General features: G+C 49.8%; 3 protein-coding genes across 3 annotated transcripts; all 3 read right to left on the bottom strand.

Moving 5' to 3' along the window:
• Positions 1-1,406: 1,406 nt before the first annotated feature.
• PV10_00477 (uncharacterized protein) lies at positions 1,407-4,383 on the bottom strand (the record flags this gene model as incomplete). Its single annotated transcript, XM_016364564.1, has 1 exon — positions 1,407-4,383. The coding sequence occupies one exon, from the start codon at positions 4,381-4,383 to the stop codon at positions 1,603-1,605; it is 2,781 nt and encodes a 926-aa protein (XP_016228213.1). The 3' UTR covers positions 1,407-1,602.
• A 462-nt stretch (positions 4,384-4,845) lies between these two features.
• On the bottom strand, positions 4,846-5,382 carry PV10_00476 (uncharacterized protein; the record flags this gene model as incomplete). Its single annotated transcript, XM_016364563.1, has 4 exons — positions 4,846-4,875; positions 4,924-4,997; positions 5,055-5,106; positions 5,158-5,382. The coding sequence occupies 4 exons, from the start codon at positions 5,380-5,382 to the stop codon at positions 4,846-4,848; spliced, it is 381 nt and encodes a 126-aa protein (XP_016228212.1).
• Positions 5,383-9,096: 3,714 nt separating this feature from the next.
• PV10_00475 (uncharacterized protein) lies at positions 9,097-10,527 on the bottom strand (the record flags this gene model as incomplete). The annotated part of the gene is made up of 3 exons (XM_016364562.1): positions 9,097-9,419; positions 9,486-10,082; positions 10,209-10,527. 3 exons carry the CDS (start codon positions 10,525-10,527, stop codon positions 9,097-9,099), a joined length of 1,239 nt encoding a protein of 412 aa, XP_016228211.1.
• Positions 10,528-16,669: the final 6,142 nt, after the last annotated feature.

The raw sequence follows: 16,669 nt of genomic DNA, 5'->3' as shown, positions 1-16,669 counted from the left end.
GAACTTCCCACCTCGTTCCTCGTCACGAAAGCCAAAGCCACCACCAATCATTGTTTCTGCTCCAGGAACTTCCAAGTCGAAAAGTGTTGCCATCAAGGCTGCCGAGAGAGCACACGCGATTCCAGCAGAGAGTCTTGGACAGCCAAAGAATGTCAAGACCTTTTCACAGAGCATCAGCCCAGGGATTGCTACCAAGCCACGAGTTGCAAGTAGACAACAACACAGCCCTTCATCAACCAACAAGGTCATGTCAAATATTCGTGGACTTTTCCATAAGCGATCTGTTGACTCGGCTCCCGATCGCACTGGCTTGCGTGTTCGCGGAGGACCCAGTATTCCAGATTCTCGGAATCAGGTGCCAGGCAATGGATCTCGAAAAGTTATCCTCACCGATATGTCACGCGACCAAACAAACGCCAATGCCAATGCCAGGATCGTTGGTAACTTGGTTATTCCTCCATCCAACGGTGAGACCCAGAGCGATGGTCAGAAATCCATGCGTTCCAAGTTCCGCATCCCATTTGCGAGTCCGGTCACGCCATTTACCGCTGGTATAACAACAGCAGATGTTGGATCTCCTCGCTCAACGCTGACGATGCCCCACGCTCTTAGTTCACCATCCAACCATGACTCTGTCGCCACATCTTCCCTCCGCTCTGCAACATCCTTGACGCATCACTTGCTCAGCATGGCACGCGTTGAAACGGTCCTCTCGCGCAAAGAACAAATGATCGATCTCAGCAAGGCCATGGTTGAAGTTGTCGGAGCGGCACGTGACGCGGAGAAGGCCATGGAACAGGCAAAAGTGGAAGCTGCCAGAGCGGAGATGGCACATCTGAAAGTTCTGGGAGCTGTGAACTGTCTTGAGGGCATGGTGCGGGATATCGTGGCTGCCTCAGTGGCACAGGATGGAGCTAAGAATCACAAATGATTTCTGCCTCCACTGAACTTCGTCGAGCAGATCAAACCATTGTGGTGTTTGAGGAAGCTTTAGCACCAGAGACCCGACATGTTGCTGATCGACTATTGGGTCCCCCAGATCGGACGGCCGTGGTGCTGGGCTGTCCTGGCCCTTGGATCTCGCACGCCTTTACTATCAGAGCTTATTGGGTCGCACACTGCAATTTTATGAATTTCACAATTGGGTATTTTGTGAACGAGTATTCCGGGGAAGGAGAGACGTCATTATCGATTTCAAATCAAAGTGCCTGGTCTTGGACTCCATCGACAAGAGGTCCTCGCCTTTATTTGGGTGGGATTGCTATTCCTTGACAAAGCGAGGATAGAGTCATGACATGGGCCATTAGGGCAGAAATGTTTCTTGTTTAGTCCATAGAAAGGGATGCATGTAACTAATTTCATTGGTGGCCGACCTAGCCATCCTACCAAGAGTAAACTAAGTATGTCTCGTTCACACCTTGGTCAGTTCCTGGGGATCAATATCCAATGTCTCTAGGGTAGGGAAACCATTAGTCCATTCCGAAGAAAGCTGCTTCAATCTTCATTCAATCTTAGGCTCAGCACACTCGATTCCTCTCCATTCCCCTTGGCAGCACTTGAAAAACCTCTAACCTTCTCAAACCCTCCTCCACCCCTTCAGTCTCAACGAACCGACTTCGACGCCCTCGAAACATTCTTCTTCGTGGACCTCGACGCCAAATCCGCCAGATTCAGCGTCACCGACATGGCCGACTGCGACATCTTCGCGGCCGCCGAGTCCGTCGCCCCAGTCGCCGACTTGATCACCGCAGCACCCACCGTCGACGGATGGAGAACAACATGTCGAAGACTTTCCATTGTCTGCTGCTCATTCTCGACATATTGACGAATGGAATCAACCCCCCGACTTGCCGCTTTCAGCGCCCTCATCCCGCCTGGCATCCAGAGGAGTTTCTCCACGACGTCTTTTCGAAGTTGTGCGCTACCTCCAGCGGGATACAGGTACCAGGTCAGGGCGATCAATGCGCTGCCGACCCACCAGGGCCATTGTTCGTCGAACCCGGAGCGGTAGATCATATATGACGCGCCGTTGATGTTATTGATGGCGAAGTCTTCGATGGAAAAGCGGATGGATGATTGTCGGATTTCGTCGACCGCTGCATCAAGAGGTTGGGTCAGACGATCCGGAACGTCCCAGTTGCAGTAGACGCGGGCGGGTGCAATGGCAGGGTAGTATGTCACGTAGGAGCCGCGCTGGGGTCCGGAGTTGGGGTGTTTGGTGGTGAAGTCAGTGGGCGGATCCTCGTCGTCTCTGGGTTTAGAAGAGCCAGAGCGTGCGGCTTGGAGGGCTAGTCGATAGTCCCATTCGGTACCGGGTGTGACAGGTGCGGGCACACCGGTTTCGGGATCGGTTTGGAGCTCCGGTGGGAGGAATGGCAATTCTGACCGGTATGATTCGAACCAGTCTTCGAGATCTTTGAATGAGTTCTCATCGCTGGATCCTCCGCGCACACCGGACTCCAAGTGGTGTTTGTACGCTTGCTCGTATTCCTCGAGATTCAAGCCATGAGGCACATATGCTTCGACGCGTGGCCAGCAGTTCATCTTGACAATGAGCTCTTCGTGGGTGTCTCGAGGTTCAGACTGACACCACTGGCTGTTGACTAGGATTTGAGGCCCGTCTTCGACATATGGGCTGCCTTTGCCGGGATTTCGGGTGATTTTGATCACCGTGCCATCAGAGGCTGTCAGGCGGATACACAAGTGGAGTGCGACGGACTTTTGGACGAGAGACTTTAAATCAAAGAGAATCTCCTGTCGATAGAAGGACGCGCGCTCATGTTCATAGGCGTCCAATTTGTTGAGGCGACCAGTGGGGTCTTGCCACCAGGGACGACGAAGGTCTAACGTATTCGTCGTTTTTGACCGCGATGGGCTGAACAGATGAGGAGGGAGGAGGGGTTCCAACAGGGCGTAGATAGAGTTGACCAACGCTTGCGAAGCCGTGATCAAGCCTTCCTGGTGATCAACGGGAAAACTGCGTCTGGCCATCAAGTCCGCGAGAAGATTGGCGCGATGCTTCCCACGGATGAAGGCGTCGTAATGAATATATTTTTCGTCAATATATTGGAGCTGGTCAAGACCTGTTGTTTCAGTGAATGAAAATGCCGTGTGTTTGAAGATTTGCTCGTTCAACATGTGAGCAATGATGGCCATGATGAGTGGTATCCGATGTTCCTTTTTGGTAAAGAGGTTGCGCCAGCCGATCTTGTCTCCATCGACGAGAAATGCTGCAGATTTCATCAAAGCTTTGTGGTGCCACTTCAACAGCTCCAATGGCCAGGCTTTTTCTTCTTCTTCGGTCAGATCGTAGTAGAAATGCTTTTGTGCAAGCCTCTGGGTGTCTTCTTGCAGCTGGACAAAGAGAGCCCCGATATGAGCAATCTCTAACCGTCTAGGCGTGCTCAAGATCTCTCCAAAGAGAGAGTCTGTGGCGGAGCTGAGTGGATCGGGAGATAGGTACACCCGCTGCCACTCTGGCGACTTGAGAGGAGTTGTAACGCGAACTTTCTTTGATTTGGGTTCCCTTGGTTCTTCGCCCCTTTCTTCAGCAGGTCTTTTCAGCGCACTCTTCAAGGGAACCTCCCCACCGAGGTTTTCAAACTCTGCTTGCCTATGGAACCATTGATCAGGACGTGGACGGCGTGGTCTGGGCGGAAGGCTTGGTAGATCGAATGCATCTGAATCTTCAGTGTCCATTGGTTCTGAGGCGCTATCATCATCTTCGGGGTCATTCGGGGTATTCTTTGATCTATGACTATGGGTTGGGTGGTCCGGGGTAGCATCTGGCTCGTCGTGCTCGATGGATTCCATCACAGACTGTTGGCGCGTGGTATTGTCGTCGCCATGATCTGTCGTTGCCTGCGCAGGTAGTGGTCGCTTTGGAGTGGAAGATCTGCCTTTCTTCCGCTGATTGGTCTTGTCGGTCTTGGTCTTTTGGACGTCTTCACTATCTTGGCTTTCGACTTTTGAGGGTTTGTAAGTTGGGTCCTGAGAGCGCCGCTTCTTCTTCGGTTCAGGGTCTGGTTCGAAAGACTCGTCGCTCTCTGTGATCTTGGGCAAGCGACGTGGTGACTTCTCCTGAGCTGGAGTCGCCTTTCTAACTCTAGTAGTTTTGGCTGTACGAGCTGTTGTAGGTGTATGAGATCTGGTCACTCGTGGAGTCTTTGCCCTCGGGGTTGCTTTTTTTGCTGCAGGCGTCTTGGGTGGATCTTCGGTTGTTGCAGGCGGATTTTCTGGTTGGGTTGTACTCGCTCTACGAGTATCCTGCGGGACTGCTTGTTGGTCCTTGTCTGGTTTGTCTGGGTCATCTCGTATGGGGTCCAAGGTGTCAAGGCCTTCCTTGACGGTGCGTCTAGTCAAGTGTCGTGACGGGGTTGTCATGACGACGGGGTTGGGAGGGAAAGGAATAGGTTGAGAAGTGGGAAGCTATGGTCAGTCTGCACTCGGGAGTTTTGGGCAGAAGAACAAATGGAATGGCAGAAATGGATCATGAGATAAGTATAAGTGTGATGAAGGAGGAAGGAGGACGAGGAGGGAAGCACGATCTGGCGGCTGCATCCGGAACAATGAAGAGAAGAAAAGCAGATGGGTTTGTTTTGGTGAAGTTATGAAATATGTTACTCTTTGTTCGAAAGTGGTTTTGAGTCTGCAATCATCCAGGCCAGAATGCAACAACGGGTACTTGCTCACCGTTCTGGGAAGTGAAGATATATGACAAAGATATGTAAAATGTCTAGAATGGAGGATAGTTGAAGCTAACATTCAAAGCTTAGATCCTTGGTTTTGGCCTCTATTTTGCGCATGAGCAAGGTACTTGGTTGTGCGTTGCAGGAGGATCGCGCCTCACAAATGAGCAATGGCTTCAATCTCAACCTGCACTTGTTAGTCAGGCATACTGCTCTGAACTGGCATGAAGCTCACGTCGGTGCCGAAAGGCAGTTCTTTGACGGCCACACAGGTCCGTGCGGGTTTTGGGTCTGGAATGAGTTCCAGGTCTGTTTTCGGTTAATCGATGGAATGCAAAGAAGATGGAGGACGGGACCATAACGCACAGGCTTTGTTGACGGCCGCGTAGTTCTCCATGCTTGTAATGTAGATGTTGACCTTTTAAAGAAGTCAGAGAATATCCTCTATGACGGTTTGATGGTGTTTGACCTTGACTAGGTTTGACAAACTGCTGCCCGCTTCTTGGAGGACAACTTCAATGTTTTTCAAAGCTTGCACCGAACGGTCATAGGTGCTGCCTTCGACGATCTTGTTGGCAGCAATATCCAGACCTACATTCCCACTGACGTAGACCGTGCCATTGTGAACAATGGCTTGGCTTAGAAGTGGGGATTTCAAGCCCTTGTCGGACTCAACTACCTGTTTGGGGGCCATTTTCAGGGGTTGGGTATTCAGAAATGAGGTCTTGATGTTGTGTGAGACGTGTGAGAAGATCAGTAGTTGAGGATGAAGTGAGAAGACAGAAATGATAAATTGAACAGTAATTGTGGGAAGTCGCTATAGACTTCTTGGTTCTGCGCCTTCCGTTGCGCCCTTCGGTTGTTCGCGGTTGCTCCTGCCAGATGTAGGTGGTAACTTTCGTACCTTCCGCCCCGCATCCATAGGAGTTCCTTCCATGCCATGACGGCTCCTTCCCCTCGCCCCTCCCGCTCCCGCTCCCTTAATCGCTCTTCTCCGCTGGCTTGGAAATCCAATGGATTCCCCTTCATCATTCTTACCATCGATCAAATCTTCCCCGCCGATCTCCTCTTAACTCATATCGATCAAGGTCAGCTCTGTGTTGCTCCATTTCAGCAAGCTCTCTTCGGAGTTGACGTATTCGACCTATATCAGGACCTTCTCGGACTTGGATTCTTCTCGGGGGTCCTCCTTCTAACATATCGTCGTAGTAAACCGGATGCCAATTACTAATCTCTGCCACCTCACCGTCAATTCGGGCAAACTCCTCTCGATGTCTTTGTGCTCTCCATTCCATCCATTCTTCGAGGTCGGCTGCAATCATGGGGTCCGTCATGTCCCAAGGTCTCCAACCGGTCCAATCTCCTCCCCCGCGAGGGACAGGTAGGGGAAGTCGCCGTCCTCCTCCGTACCAGTATGGATCCCATGGATCGAAGACGACGTAGTCGATTCGAGGCTCTTGCAAGACAGGCATGATGCCCATCAGCCTGAAGAAGGATCGATTCATTCGAGAGTCTCGTGTGCGGTAGTATTCGTCCACAGGGTACCAGTGCGTCTTGCTGAAGCAACCCCATCCTGACCTGATTGGTATCCATCGCCGTCCATAAATCCAGGAACTAGTGCCGTCTTGCATTTTGAGTTATGAGATGATGTTTGTTGAGGATGGATCAAGGAGTTCAGTTTTGACACTCGTTTCTCGAGGGCTATGTTCTGAGGACTCGCCATCGACGAAGTTACACTCGTGAGAAAATGAGCAGCTGCAAGGCAATCTCTTGACTTTGTGGGTACAGTTACCCTTCTCTGAGGCTGCATGCATCCCACAGGTTAGATTCAAATAACCAGACTGCCAAGATGACTTTCTTTCCTACTTTCGAGCAAAGTTTCCCTCCTTGTGACATTGAGCAAGAAAAGAGATGTAGTTGGTACCACACAAGGCTGTGCCACTCCTGAGCACTAACGCCGACCTGCCGATGTTGTTGCTGCGGCGGACTTACATTCTGCTTTGGGCGTCTAAAGGAACATGGATTTGCTAAATAAATCTGATGAGACCAAAGCCCCGTCTAGTTCGTAATAGACTTACCGCAATAGAAAAAATCCACAATCATTTTCAAGACTGTCATCCCAGCGCCCAAAACACTTTCTACCCCTGAAAAGTGCCAGCCCTGTGAGGGTTGTCTCACGTGATACTCATGGGAACAAAAGGGCATCCTACTGATATGACCACACCACGAATATCTCATTGAATGGAGAACTACAGGCATGCTTCGGGAGCAACTGACTTTCTTGACAACCAATCCTCAAAAGTCGAGTAAGTGCTATCCCTCTCAAGTCTCCACATCACGCCATAGCTCTCAAAACTCAAACCCCCTCTTCCGCATCTCAAGGACTCCTCAACACCCACCAATTCAACAACTCACGACACGCCAAAGCATCCTCTAAACTATCATGACCACGCGCATTCTGAATACCCAACCCCAATTTCTTCTCACAAAGATTCTTCAACGACTTTCCCCCATCCACCTTATCATCCAGGGATCTCTCCAGCAAAAACGTGTCAATGACACGAGAATGCAACCAACGTAGAGAATTCAAATCATTATGTCCACTGTGAGCTACCACGATTGTATTCTCGTCCACGAACTTCCACAGCGCTTCTCTGGCTTTGTCTCGTCCGTAGTAACAGGTGTTAGTCCGTCGAGCAATGTCCATGTCTCGGCCTGTCACGCCTGAGTAGCGGCTATTGAAGTGAGACATGGGGACGGAGGGGAAGACGAGATTGTCGATCAAGGTCTTTTTGGTGAAGAGGTCGATGGCCGTGACGCGAATGAGTTCTGGTTCCCCAATCGTCGAGGTTCCCATTTCGCAGTCCAGTGCGATGGCTTTTGCTTTTGGGATAGTTTGTCGCGGGTCTTTGGTCTGGCAGTCTTCGCTGGTGGTTCCAGACGCAGCAGGGGCAACGTGGTAGTGATAGTGTTGGAGGATATGAACATTATCTGGCTCTGGGAGAATATGTCTATCTCGATTCACGCATTCAGCCTCCGACGGGGGAGAAGAGCAGCACGACCAGACCTATACAGAGATAGGTTAGACTTTGAATCTTATGTCACGAGATGTCTGGGGATGTATGATATAAGATATAGACTCACTTTCTGTGGACGAGTCCGTCGGGATCCTCCTCTCCGCATCGCGAGCTTGCCAGGATGATATGAGCAAATCTTCAACTTGCGATTGCTATGTCTGTTTGTATCATTTGTATTGCCGTTTTTTTCTGAGGTCGAAGGATTGACATTGGTCTTAGTTGGCTCATGGGAAGATCTTTCCGGTCGACCTTTGCAGAGAGAAGCCACGATGTCAGCCTCTTGGGGAATGCACACATATCAAAACGTAGCCTCGAATTCCTCTTACCAAAACAATTGATGCAGCGCAGTTTCTTGGTGATCTGTTTCTGTGTAAGTTGTTCGAGGACGTAGTTGTTCGCACGTAGGACCCTCTCTCTGTGACACAAACGCTCCAACTTCTCCAGGTACGCTTGTGTTTCCTCGATGTTGGACCAGGGGAATCGGGAGCCAGGGATGAGAGCGGGGGCGGTGCCCGGACGCTGGGAAGACGACGCTTGAGCCATGAGTAAGAAAGCTAGAGGATGATTTACAAGGATATGATGAAATCAACGGTCTCTGACTCTCTCGGTCCCTCTTTCTCGAAAGACAGGCGAGAAATATCCGGGTTAGGCAGTTCACGCTGTACTAACAACAAGCTAACGTGTTAAGTGGGACAGATAGTCTACTTGAAGTGACGACTAAGGCGGGACCTGTACTTATGATCGCAATGGATGTGAAGAAATCAAGATGACGTTTCGCAGTATCATGGAAGGGGATTGGAACCTAGAACTTCGGTCATAAGCAACAAAGAAAAAGCGAAAGCAACGAATGATTTGATTGCACCGAGCAAACAGTCCATATGAGACAGTTTTCCTTACAAAATACTTTGGTCCGGTGTAGTATAAAGGGTATAAAGACAGCCATCAGGGGAATCAGAACACCCACGAGAGATGATCCCTCTAAATTGAGACATACTTGTCGTGTATGCGTTGTTGTATGGGTCATGAACCAGTGAGGGATTTACTTTTGTTAGGCCCTAGTCATAGACAGGCATGACATTGACTAGGCTGAGGAGGCAGATGAGAACAGGTCTGAAATTGTTGGTTCTAGACAACTGGCTTGACGGGTTGATGCATTCACGGCGTAGCACAATGGTCGCCTCATCTGCTGTAGAACGTTCCCTTCACTTGCCTCGCGTGGCTCAGAAGCTGCGCCCCCCTCTCATCCATTTCAAGCCAGGTCAGGTCTAGCAGCAGAGAAATGACAAAGAAGGTCTTGCTCAATATGCCCTCACTAGTCTAAGTAATTCTACCTACTCACTCGTCTTCAGTTTCCCTTCAACCAACCCCGCCGCCACACCTGAAGCTCGATGAATCGCCACAACCTCCAATCCAACACTATCAAATAACGTTCGAAAGTTAGCCTCTGTCCTCTCTTTTCCTCCCATAACCATAACTGCAACATCCAGAGCAGCCGTGTGGGACTCCTTCTCCGTCATGATCTCTGGTAAAAGCATGTCGGCCACAAGGATTCGCGAGTCTGGTGCTAAAACGGGGATTATCTGTTTGAGTGCTTTGGCGCAGAGTTCGTCGCTGTAGTCGTGGAAGACACGACGGAAGTAATATGCTTTTGCGCCTGTGCGAAAAGAGGAAGAGAAAAGAACGTGAGTAAAAGATCCTAAGCTGATGCGTTGTGGCTTACCTTGAATGGGCTGTGGTGTCCAAAAATCATGAACAACTTTCCTCACACCTTCTGGCGCAACATTTTCTTTTTCTGACATTTCGAGGATCGGTGCCAGATCCTCCAGGACAATATTCTTAGGGTCAAGGCTTGGTGACGCATCGAGAATCCGTTTCACTACATTACCCACCCCACCGCCAATATCCACGAGACTCACCCGGTCGGGAGTCTGTTGGATCTCCTCATCTGTCAAGGCTAACTGATTGAAATCATAATAACCAACAACAGGAACCATAGCGTCGCCGGTAGTAAGACCGATTTGAAAAGTTTTGAGCTTCTCGGGGTCCTTGGACATGATTTCCCAAGTGGTGAGGCCTGAATCGGCGGAATTGTGATATTCGGAGTATGGATTCACGTAGAATGAGGTGGGTTCCACGGGACCATGTTTTTTGATGTAGGCGGGGAGATCGGTCATGGGTTGGAGAAAGTGGTCGAACATGAGAGTGAAGAACAGACCGGGGAAGGAAGTATATGCGGTGGAAAACTTGGTGGCTCCGAATGTGCCATCAGGAGACTGTGTGAGAAAGCCGGAGCCAGCTAGCGGGCGAAGGAGGCGTTCTGAGGGATGGTAAGTTATGTCAGTGGATGATGGTTACCTTGAAATAGGAGATGCATGACATTAAGGGTTAGGTAGGGCAGCATCGGATCTCTGGCGATTCTCATCCTGGTGCATATCATACGTACCAAGAAGAGCGGCTTGAACCCCGGTCTTATCGCTTAATGCTTGCACGCTGATCGTCTGGCCTTCCTCGGGAAACTGTTCAAATACTTTCAACTCCAACAAGGTGCGGATAGACACTTGCTCGGCCATTTGCAATGAATGAGCCTGGACCATTTGACCGGGATCCATCAACGAGTATTGGATCTTCTTGGCCAGATTAATTAACGCTGCCTTGGGAGCCTGTGATGCTGCATCGTGAGACGTGCTGGGAACATAAGTTGCAGCTACTTGAGTGAGTTCGGCGATTAAAGGAGTCAATGGAGAAGGGTTTGAGTCTGCCATTGTATATTAGATGGGAGTTGTACCCGATGGCCACCTCCAGAGAATGGTGAGGTGGGTATTATCAAAAAGCCGAAGGTTGGAAACTGTAGAATCAAGAATATCACTGTCCCAGCTTCAATAATTGCTCATTCGATACGATGTTGTAAGTATGTACACGACCAAGCTGGTCAAGTTCAATTGACTTCAAGGTTAGGTAGATATCGAAGATACATGGAGTACTTGATACCGGCAGCGCATCTGACAGTTGTCGTTCGTCGAGAGTTTTCATCTGGTCCGACGTGACGTGGCAATGCCGAGGTGATCTAATGGGCATCTCGAGAAGCCTATCGAACAAGAAACCCAATGAGAAAGGGAATGGCATTTGACATGCTGCGAGTAGACCGATCGAGATCCACATGACAACACATCAATCGGCTCTCGAGACCGAGATTGAGTTGGAGCGGGGAATTTGGATCAAAATGATAAAAGTGATAAAAGATGTATGTCCGAGGGGAGCGTTTACGGTAATGTCAAGCTGATACTTGATTATCAGGATACCATTCGAATAAACCAAATACTCCCTCAAATCGATTTACGAGTCCTCGATCTGGTTCACAAAAGTGTATGTAAATTGACATTTGACCTCCACCAAACTTACTCGGTTTGAGGCGGGCTTAGCGAGAGCGTTAGAGGTTGCTTTGGCCCCTCGGCCTGAGTGGCCACGCGAGTGAAGCGGTGGCAGAGAGGGATGTTGGGTAGTAGATGGTCCCTACGCTTCAAGGTCAGGATCGAGGTCGAGCATTTGTATGTATCGTGCCGTCGAATGTCCATAGCCATATTCACCTAGATACCAAATTGCGTAATCTGCCGGGACCATCCTTGCCTAAGTTAAACCTCCCGTGAGCTTTCCTCCCCCTTCACCTATGACTACTCTCTCAACAGCCAGCCAGCCAGCCTAGTTAAATTCTTGTGTTCCCTGCCGTGACCACCTCTTAGACGGCTCTACCGGCGAGTCTGATAAAATCCTTGAGCCCGTCGTCCCATTTGTAGTTGTACTGGACCTTCTCCCTTTGCCGTAAATATTCTTGGCTGCCTCTTTCCCCGCCCCTCGGATTGTTTGCCATTCCATCTCTCCCTGTTGGAAGATGCCAGTATCTGGGAACAGGGCAACTCCTGCTTGAATTACCTCAAGCTCTGCTGTGCCTGCTGTGGCTGTGACCAACGTTGGTGATTTCGCAGCCGGTGCCACCCTCACACCCCGGCGCACTATTTTTGGACTTACAAACAGTGATTCACCATAGACATCCGAGGTAGGGGACCGTGGCAACTCGTCGGCCACATCAAACTCCTCGTTCGAGTACTCTGTCCAGCCCGTTCGGTCGTTCACAGATGGAGTTGTCTCAACACATACTGGGAATCGGTCCTGCTGTGCTGTTCGAGCTAATTCCATAGCATCGGTGAACAAGACCTTCAAGTTATCTCTGAACGAGTCGATTTGATCACGGTCTAGCAATGGCTCTGTAGCACTGACAACTTGATCAATCAGCTCATCCATCAACCTTCCCACGTCCACTTTTTCGTCCAGCTGATCCAATATCTTCAATGTGGAAACCTTCCAATTATGCTGAAAATCCTCTCCTTCAGCCGCTAGATGCGAGTAAATCTCTTGGAGAACAGACGATTTATCTTTCTTATTGACCCAGAGATACGGGGAGAACATCGGTTGCCACACGGACCCACAGAGAACGCCAAAGATGATGTGTTGGGCGTAAGCCAGTCGGAGAACCCGGGAGCACTCAGAGATCATAATAGGGATTTTTGCAAAATTGTACACTTTCCGCTTCAATCGACTGGACGTACCGACCGGGTCCTATACGATCACGTGTAAGATGAATACCAAGCACAACATACGACCAGACGTTCGTGTCCAACTGTGTGACTCACATCGATTGCTTTTTCCGAAAGCTCTGTGAAGTATGAAGTCGCTATATGGCCAACTTGGTCGATCACGCCTTTGTATCGACCCTCGCTATCGGTCATCCGTCAGCAAAAAGCCGTGACTGGAGAAAAGAGGAGACGAATGTCTTACTAGAACTGTGATGGCCGCTGTTCAACTTCGTATTTCGCTTTGATATCGGTAAGTGCCTTCTCCAGTGCTTTAACGTCAGCCCGTAGTTTGGTCTGCATCGTTTCACGAAGTTCCTTTTCCCCATCAAGCTCTTGAGTCCTTTGAACCAGCTCCTGTCTCACCCTTGCTTTGTCACTCTGGAGCTCCGTTTTCTCTTTTTCCAGATTTGTGATTCTCTCAGCATTTTCACTTTCTAGCTGAATCATTTTTTTCTGGAGATCTCTGCTCATCTTTTGCTTGGCTTTGCTATGTTGTTCTTCTAGCTGTCTTTCCATTTCTACGTATTTCCGTTTCTCCTGCTCCCCTGCATCCGCCTGCGCTTGAAGCGTCGATAGCTTTCCCTCATATTCTCTCTCCTGGTCGGCCATATTTTTGTCGTACTTGGCTCGGTCCTGCAGGATGTTCTTCCATATTCTATTGTTGGTGACCTCCAATTCCTGAATCTTTTCCTCGAGCTCTTGGTCTTTTTCGTAGCGTTCGCCCACAGTCGTGACGATATTTCCGTATTTGCTGAACGTCTTGGAAAGTTCACCAACCGCGCCGTTAATGACTGATACGCTGCTCTGAAGCTTCTGCACTTCGTTTTGAACTTGGTCATGGAAAATGCCAAAGTGCACCGTGTCGATAGGAGCGCTCTCGGATTCACTGGTCTCAATTCTGTTTGACGTCCCGCTAGAAATACCCTCGGTATTTCCGTTAGCTCGTACTTGGTCAACTGGAGGCTGCGACATCGTAGCGGCACGTCCCTAGGATATGGTACCAATGTTGGCTATTCTTCACCAGTGCAAGGACGTAAGTGACATACGTGGGTTCTTTCTCTTTTCTTTCTAATCGAGGATACCGGACCAAGAATCTTACGGAATCGAGCCTCCGAACTTGAAATTTCCCGGTCTTCCGCCCGTGAGAACACGTAGTTAGGTGTTCTGTGGAACATAGGGCATATCCTGCAGCTGGGATGAAAACATGAGATGCCCCAGGAGGGGGACGAGCGAGTTGTAAGCCGCTGTTATATTGTCCAATCTCATACGACAATGTACGCGCACGTCAACCATAATCACATGGAATGTTGAAGCCTGAGGCTTACGGTTGAAAGTCTCTGACACTTGTCCAGCCGTGAGTGAAGGGAAACCAGATGGCATGATCCAATACTACGCTGCATGTCACAGTGTGCAGATTCATTTTTGTCACATTGCATCCCGCTCTCTATGATTGGAAGCTTGCCACATTTGCTGGCATTGAAAGCGAACGCATGGTAAGGGCCCAAAGGACATTGCTCACAGAGGGGGCTTTCTTGGGGATCGGCTGGACGTTGCAAGACCACGAATCAGAACGCCACCTCAGAGATGAACCTATCAGACCTATAACCAATATGCAACTGCTTTGAGAGCCTGCTGGCTACAATTTGAAGTCACACAACCGGCATGCAAGGATGTGTTGTCACTTTCACAGAGGATGAACGCCTCCCTTGTAAATATTCCGAACGGGTTTTCCAAAGGTGGCCTTGCGAAGCACCCAACAAGGTTTGTGAGCACGCAGCCATTTGACCGGTCCATCTCGAACTCTCCTAGTGCTTCTCCATTTCCTTCTGTTGCACGCACATTCTGCCAGCTTGGACCGTCAAAACCGTTCCAAGTCGAATGATGCAGTAAACTAGTCACGTTGCGCCGCCGTAGTATGAGTTGGTCGAGACCAGTAACGATGCTGTAGTTCCAGAATGCTTACGATTCGCCCAAAGACAACCAAAGTCTCAGAGACAGCCTCCTGTTGCTGGGAGCGGGCGCTAATCAATTAACGAACCAAGCATTTGGAAAACTGCTCGCAGCTCTCGTGACTCGTGTAGACTCACCTAGACCTCGCCGCTTTTGTAATGCTCACCTTGTCACTCAACCTCCACCTCACGTCCACTCGCCCTCCAACAATCTTTCACTCACCCTTCACGCGCCGTCGTTTAATTCTTTGCAAAACCAACCACGATTAGTAGGAGTCACAAAATTAGGGGCAAAAGTGGAAACTAATCGGATTCTTGTCTTGGAGGACTAGTTGTCTGCACGAAGCTTCATCATATTGGTGCGCGGAGACTCGGTCCCTCCACCCCTGGTATCCTACATAATACGACAGAATCTTGACCACGGTGAAGTTCAGGGCGATCGATGGTGCACGTCAGCCCTCGACCACTCCTCCATCTCATACACTCTCTCACTGAGTTGCTCCTGCTGTGGGCTGGACCTTGCTCTCGCCGTATAAAGCCTCATCACTTTCGGCAGGGTTGTCGATATGGTTGTTGAGATCCTTGGCAGGGTTAACAAGGAAGCATGATACTTGTTCACAACACGTTAGCTTGCACCACCTAGAGTTGAAAGGAAGCTGGACACTTGGGACCTACCAATGACACCCACGGCTGAAAAGCATGAGGTGGCAATCCATACCGACCGGAATGACCCCAGATATGCCTCTTGAAGGGCTTGGGTCCCAGCAGCAATAATCCCAGGAGTGATGCCAGGAACCGCGGCTAGCAAGTCGGGGTCATGAGCTGTTAAAGCCATAATAAACTCCAGGACGGATGAGTTGGGCAGACCATTCTGCAAAGCCGCCTCTGTTACCTTTGCTGGCAGAAGGTTGGTGATCCTGGAGTGGAAAATCGCCGTGTCTGAGACAAATATTAGATTAAGAGAATGAAAGCATGGGAAAAAGGGTCGTTTACAGATCGCCACGCCTAGGGTCACACCAAGAGATCGGATCCCGGCAACGAGACCGCTGGTAATAGATCTATCGGAATTTGGTCATCAGTTGGACGTCCATTTTCGGCTGGGGATAGTTGCCACTTACATCAATTCAGGAGGGGCGCTCAATTGAGCACTTGCCACGACGGCGTTGAGCACAAAAGCCAATGCCGCACCGAGGAGAGCTTGATAACCCCAGACAGCACTACTACTGCCGAGAGTTGTGGTGGCCATGCAAATAGCCCACGCCAGGAAAAACACGAATCCCACTGTGATCAAGGTGCGCAGGCTCTTGAATTTGTAGCAGATGACGGCCGTGACGGGGCTAAGTACCACGTAGCACACCAAGGCGATGGTAAATCTTGCATCGACTGTCAATGCTGACTTTGATAGAATCGCGATTGGACGACTTACACCAACGAGACATCCATCGAAGTTGTGGCATAGAGCACAGCAGTTTGAGTCGGCACGTAGATGTTGGCAGCCTAATTCTGGTGAGATCCCGGAAACCCTCCAAGTCATCGCTTGAAAACACATACGGCAAAAACTGTCCACAGTATTAGAATGTGGCGGTCTGTCCTCCGGCTCCTGAACACTTACTAAAACCTTCAAGCCAGATTGCAAACAAGGACAGAGCGGCATTTCTATCTCGCCTGCAAGAGATTTAGTGATAGTTGAAGCACGACGATTTCGCGAACCTACGAGAACAGGGCGTGAGGAATGAAGCTGTTCTTCCGAAGCTTCCAGCAGTAGACCACAAGCACGACGAACAATATAACACCAATGATAAATGGCGCCAGGACATGAGGGTCGCTCCATGGATCTGGGCGTTCAGTACAAGGCTTTATGGCTTGTGGGGATACTGTGGAATTTCTACTCACATGGATTCAAGGCCCAGGACAAGCCTATGGAAAATAACACAACTGCACCCATGGTGATTGCATATCCAGGCCAATCGAGCTGAATTGATTCTTCTTAGTCACGTCCCTGAATGAAGAACAGCCAAACAGCAACGAGTCAAGTGACTTACTCGAGCCAATTTCTGACGATTGGTTAAGGCAGTGTGCAGCTCAAGAACCGGTGGTCGATAAAGGAGGAAGCAGACCAGGGCAGCCAGGGCGAATATCCCAGCCGTTTCGGAGGTTAGCTACTCCTTCCATCAGAGCATGAAATCTGGGGTCTCTCACATTGATGTAATACAACTGTTTCCTCAACATTATCGACTTATTCGTGCGTATCGACATGATTGGACACTTACATATCTGAAGCCTTGGATGCCATAGACATCAACAAACTTGGCGCCAGCCAGCAGTGC

Source organism: Exophiala mesophila, assembly GCF_000836275.1.
Source record: "Exophiala mesophila strain CBS 40295 unplaced genomic scaffold supercont1.1, whole genome shotgun sequence".
Classification (NCBI taxonomy): Eukaryota; Fungi; Ascomycota; class Eurotiomycetes; order Chaetothyriales; family Herpotrichiellaceae; genus Exophiala; species Exophiala mesophila.
Note: the sequence above shows the minus strand (reverse complement) of the source record. Positions and strands in the feature narration are given on the sequence as shown.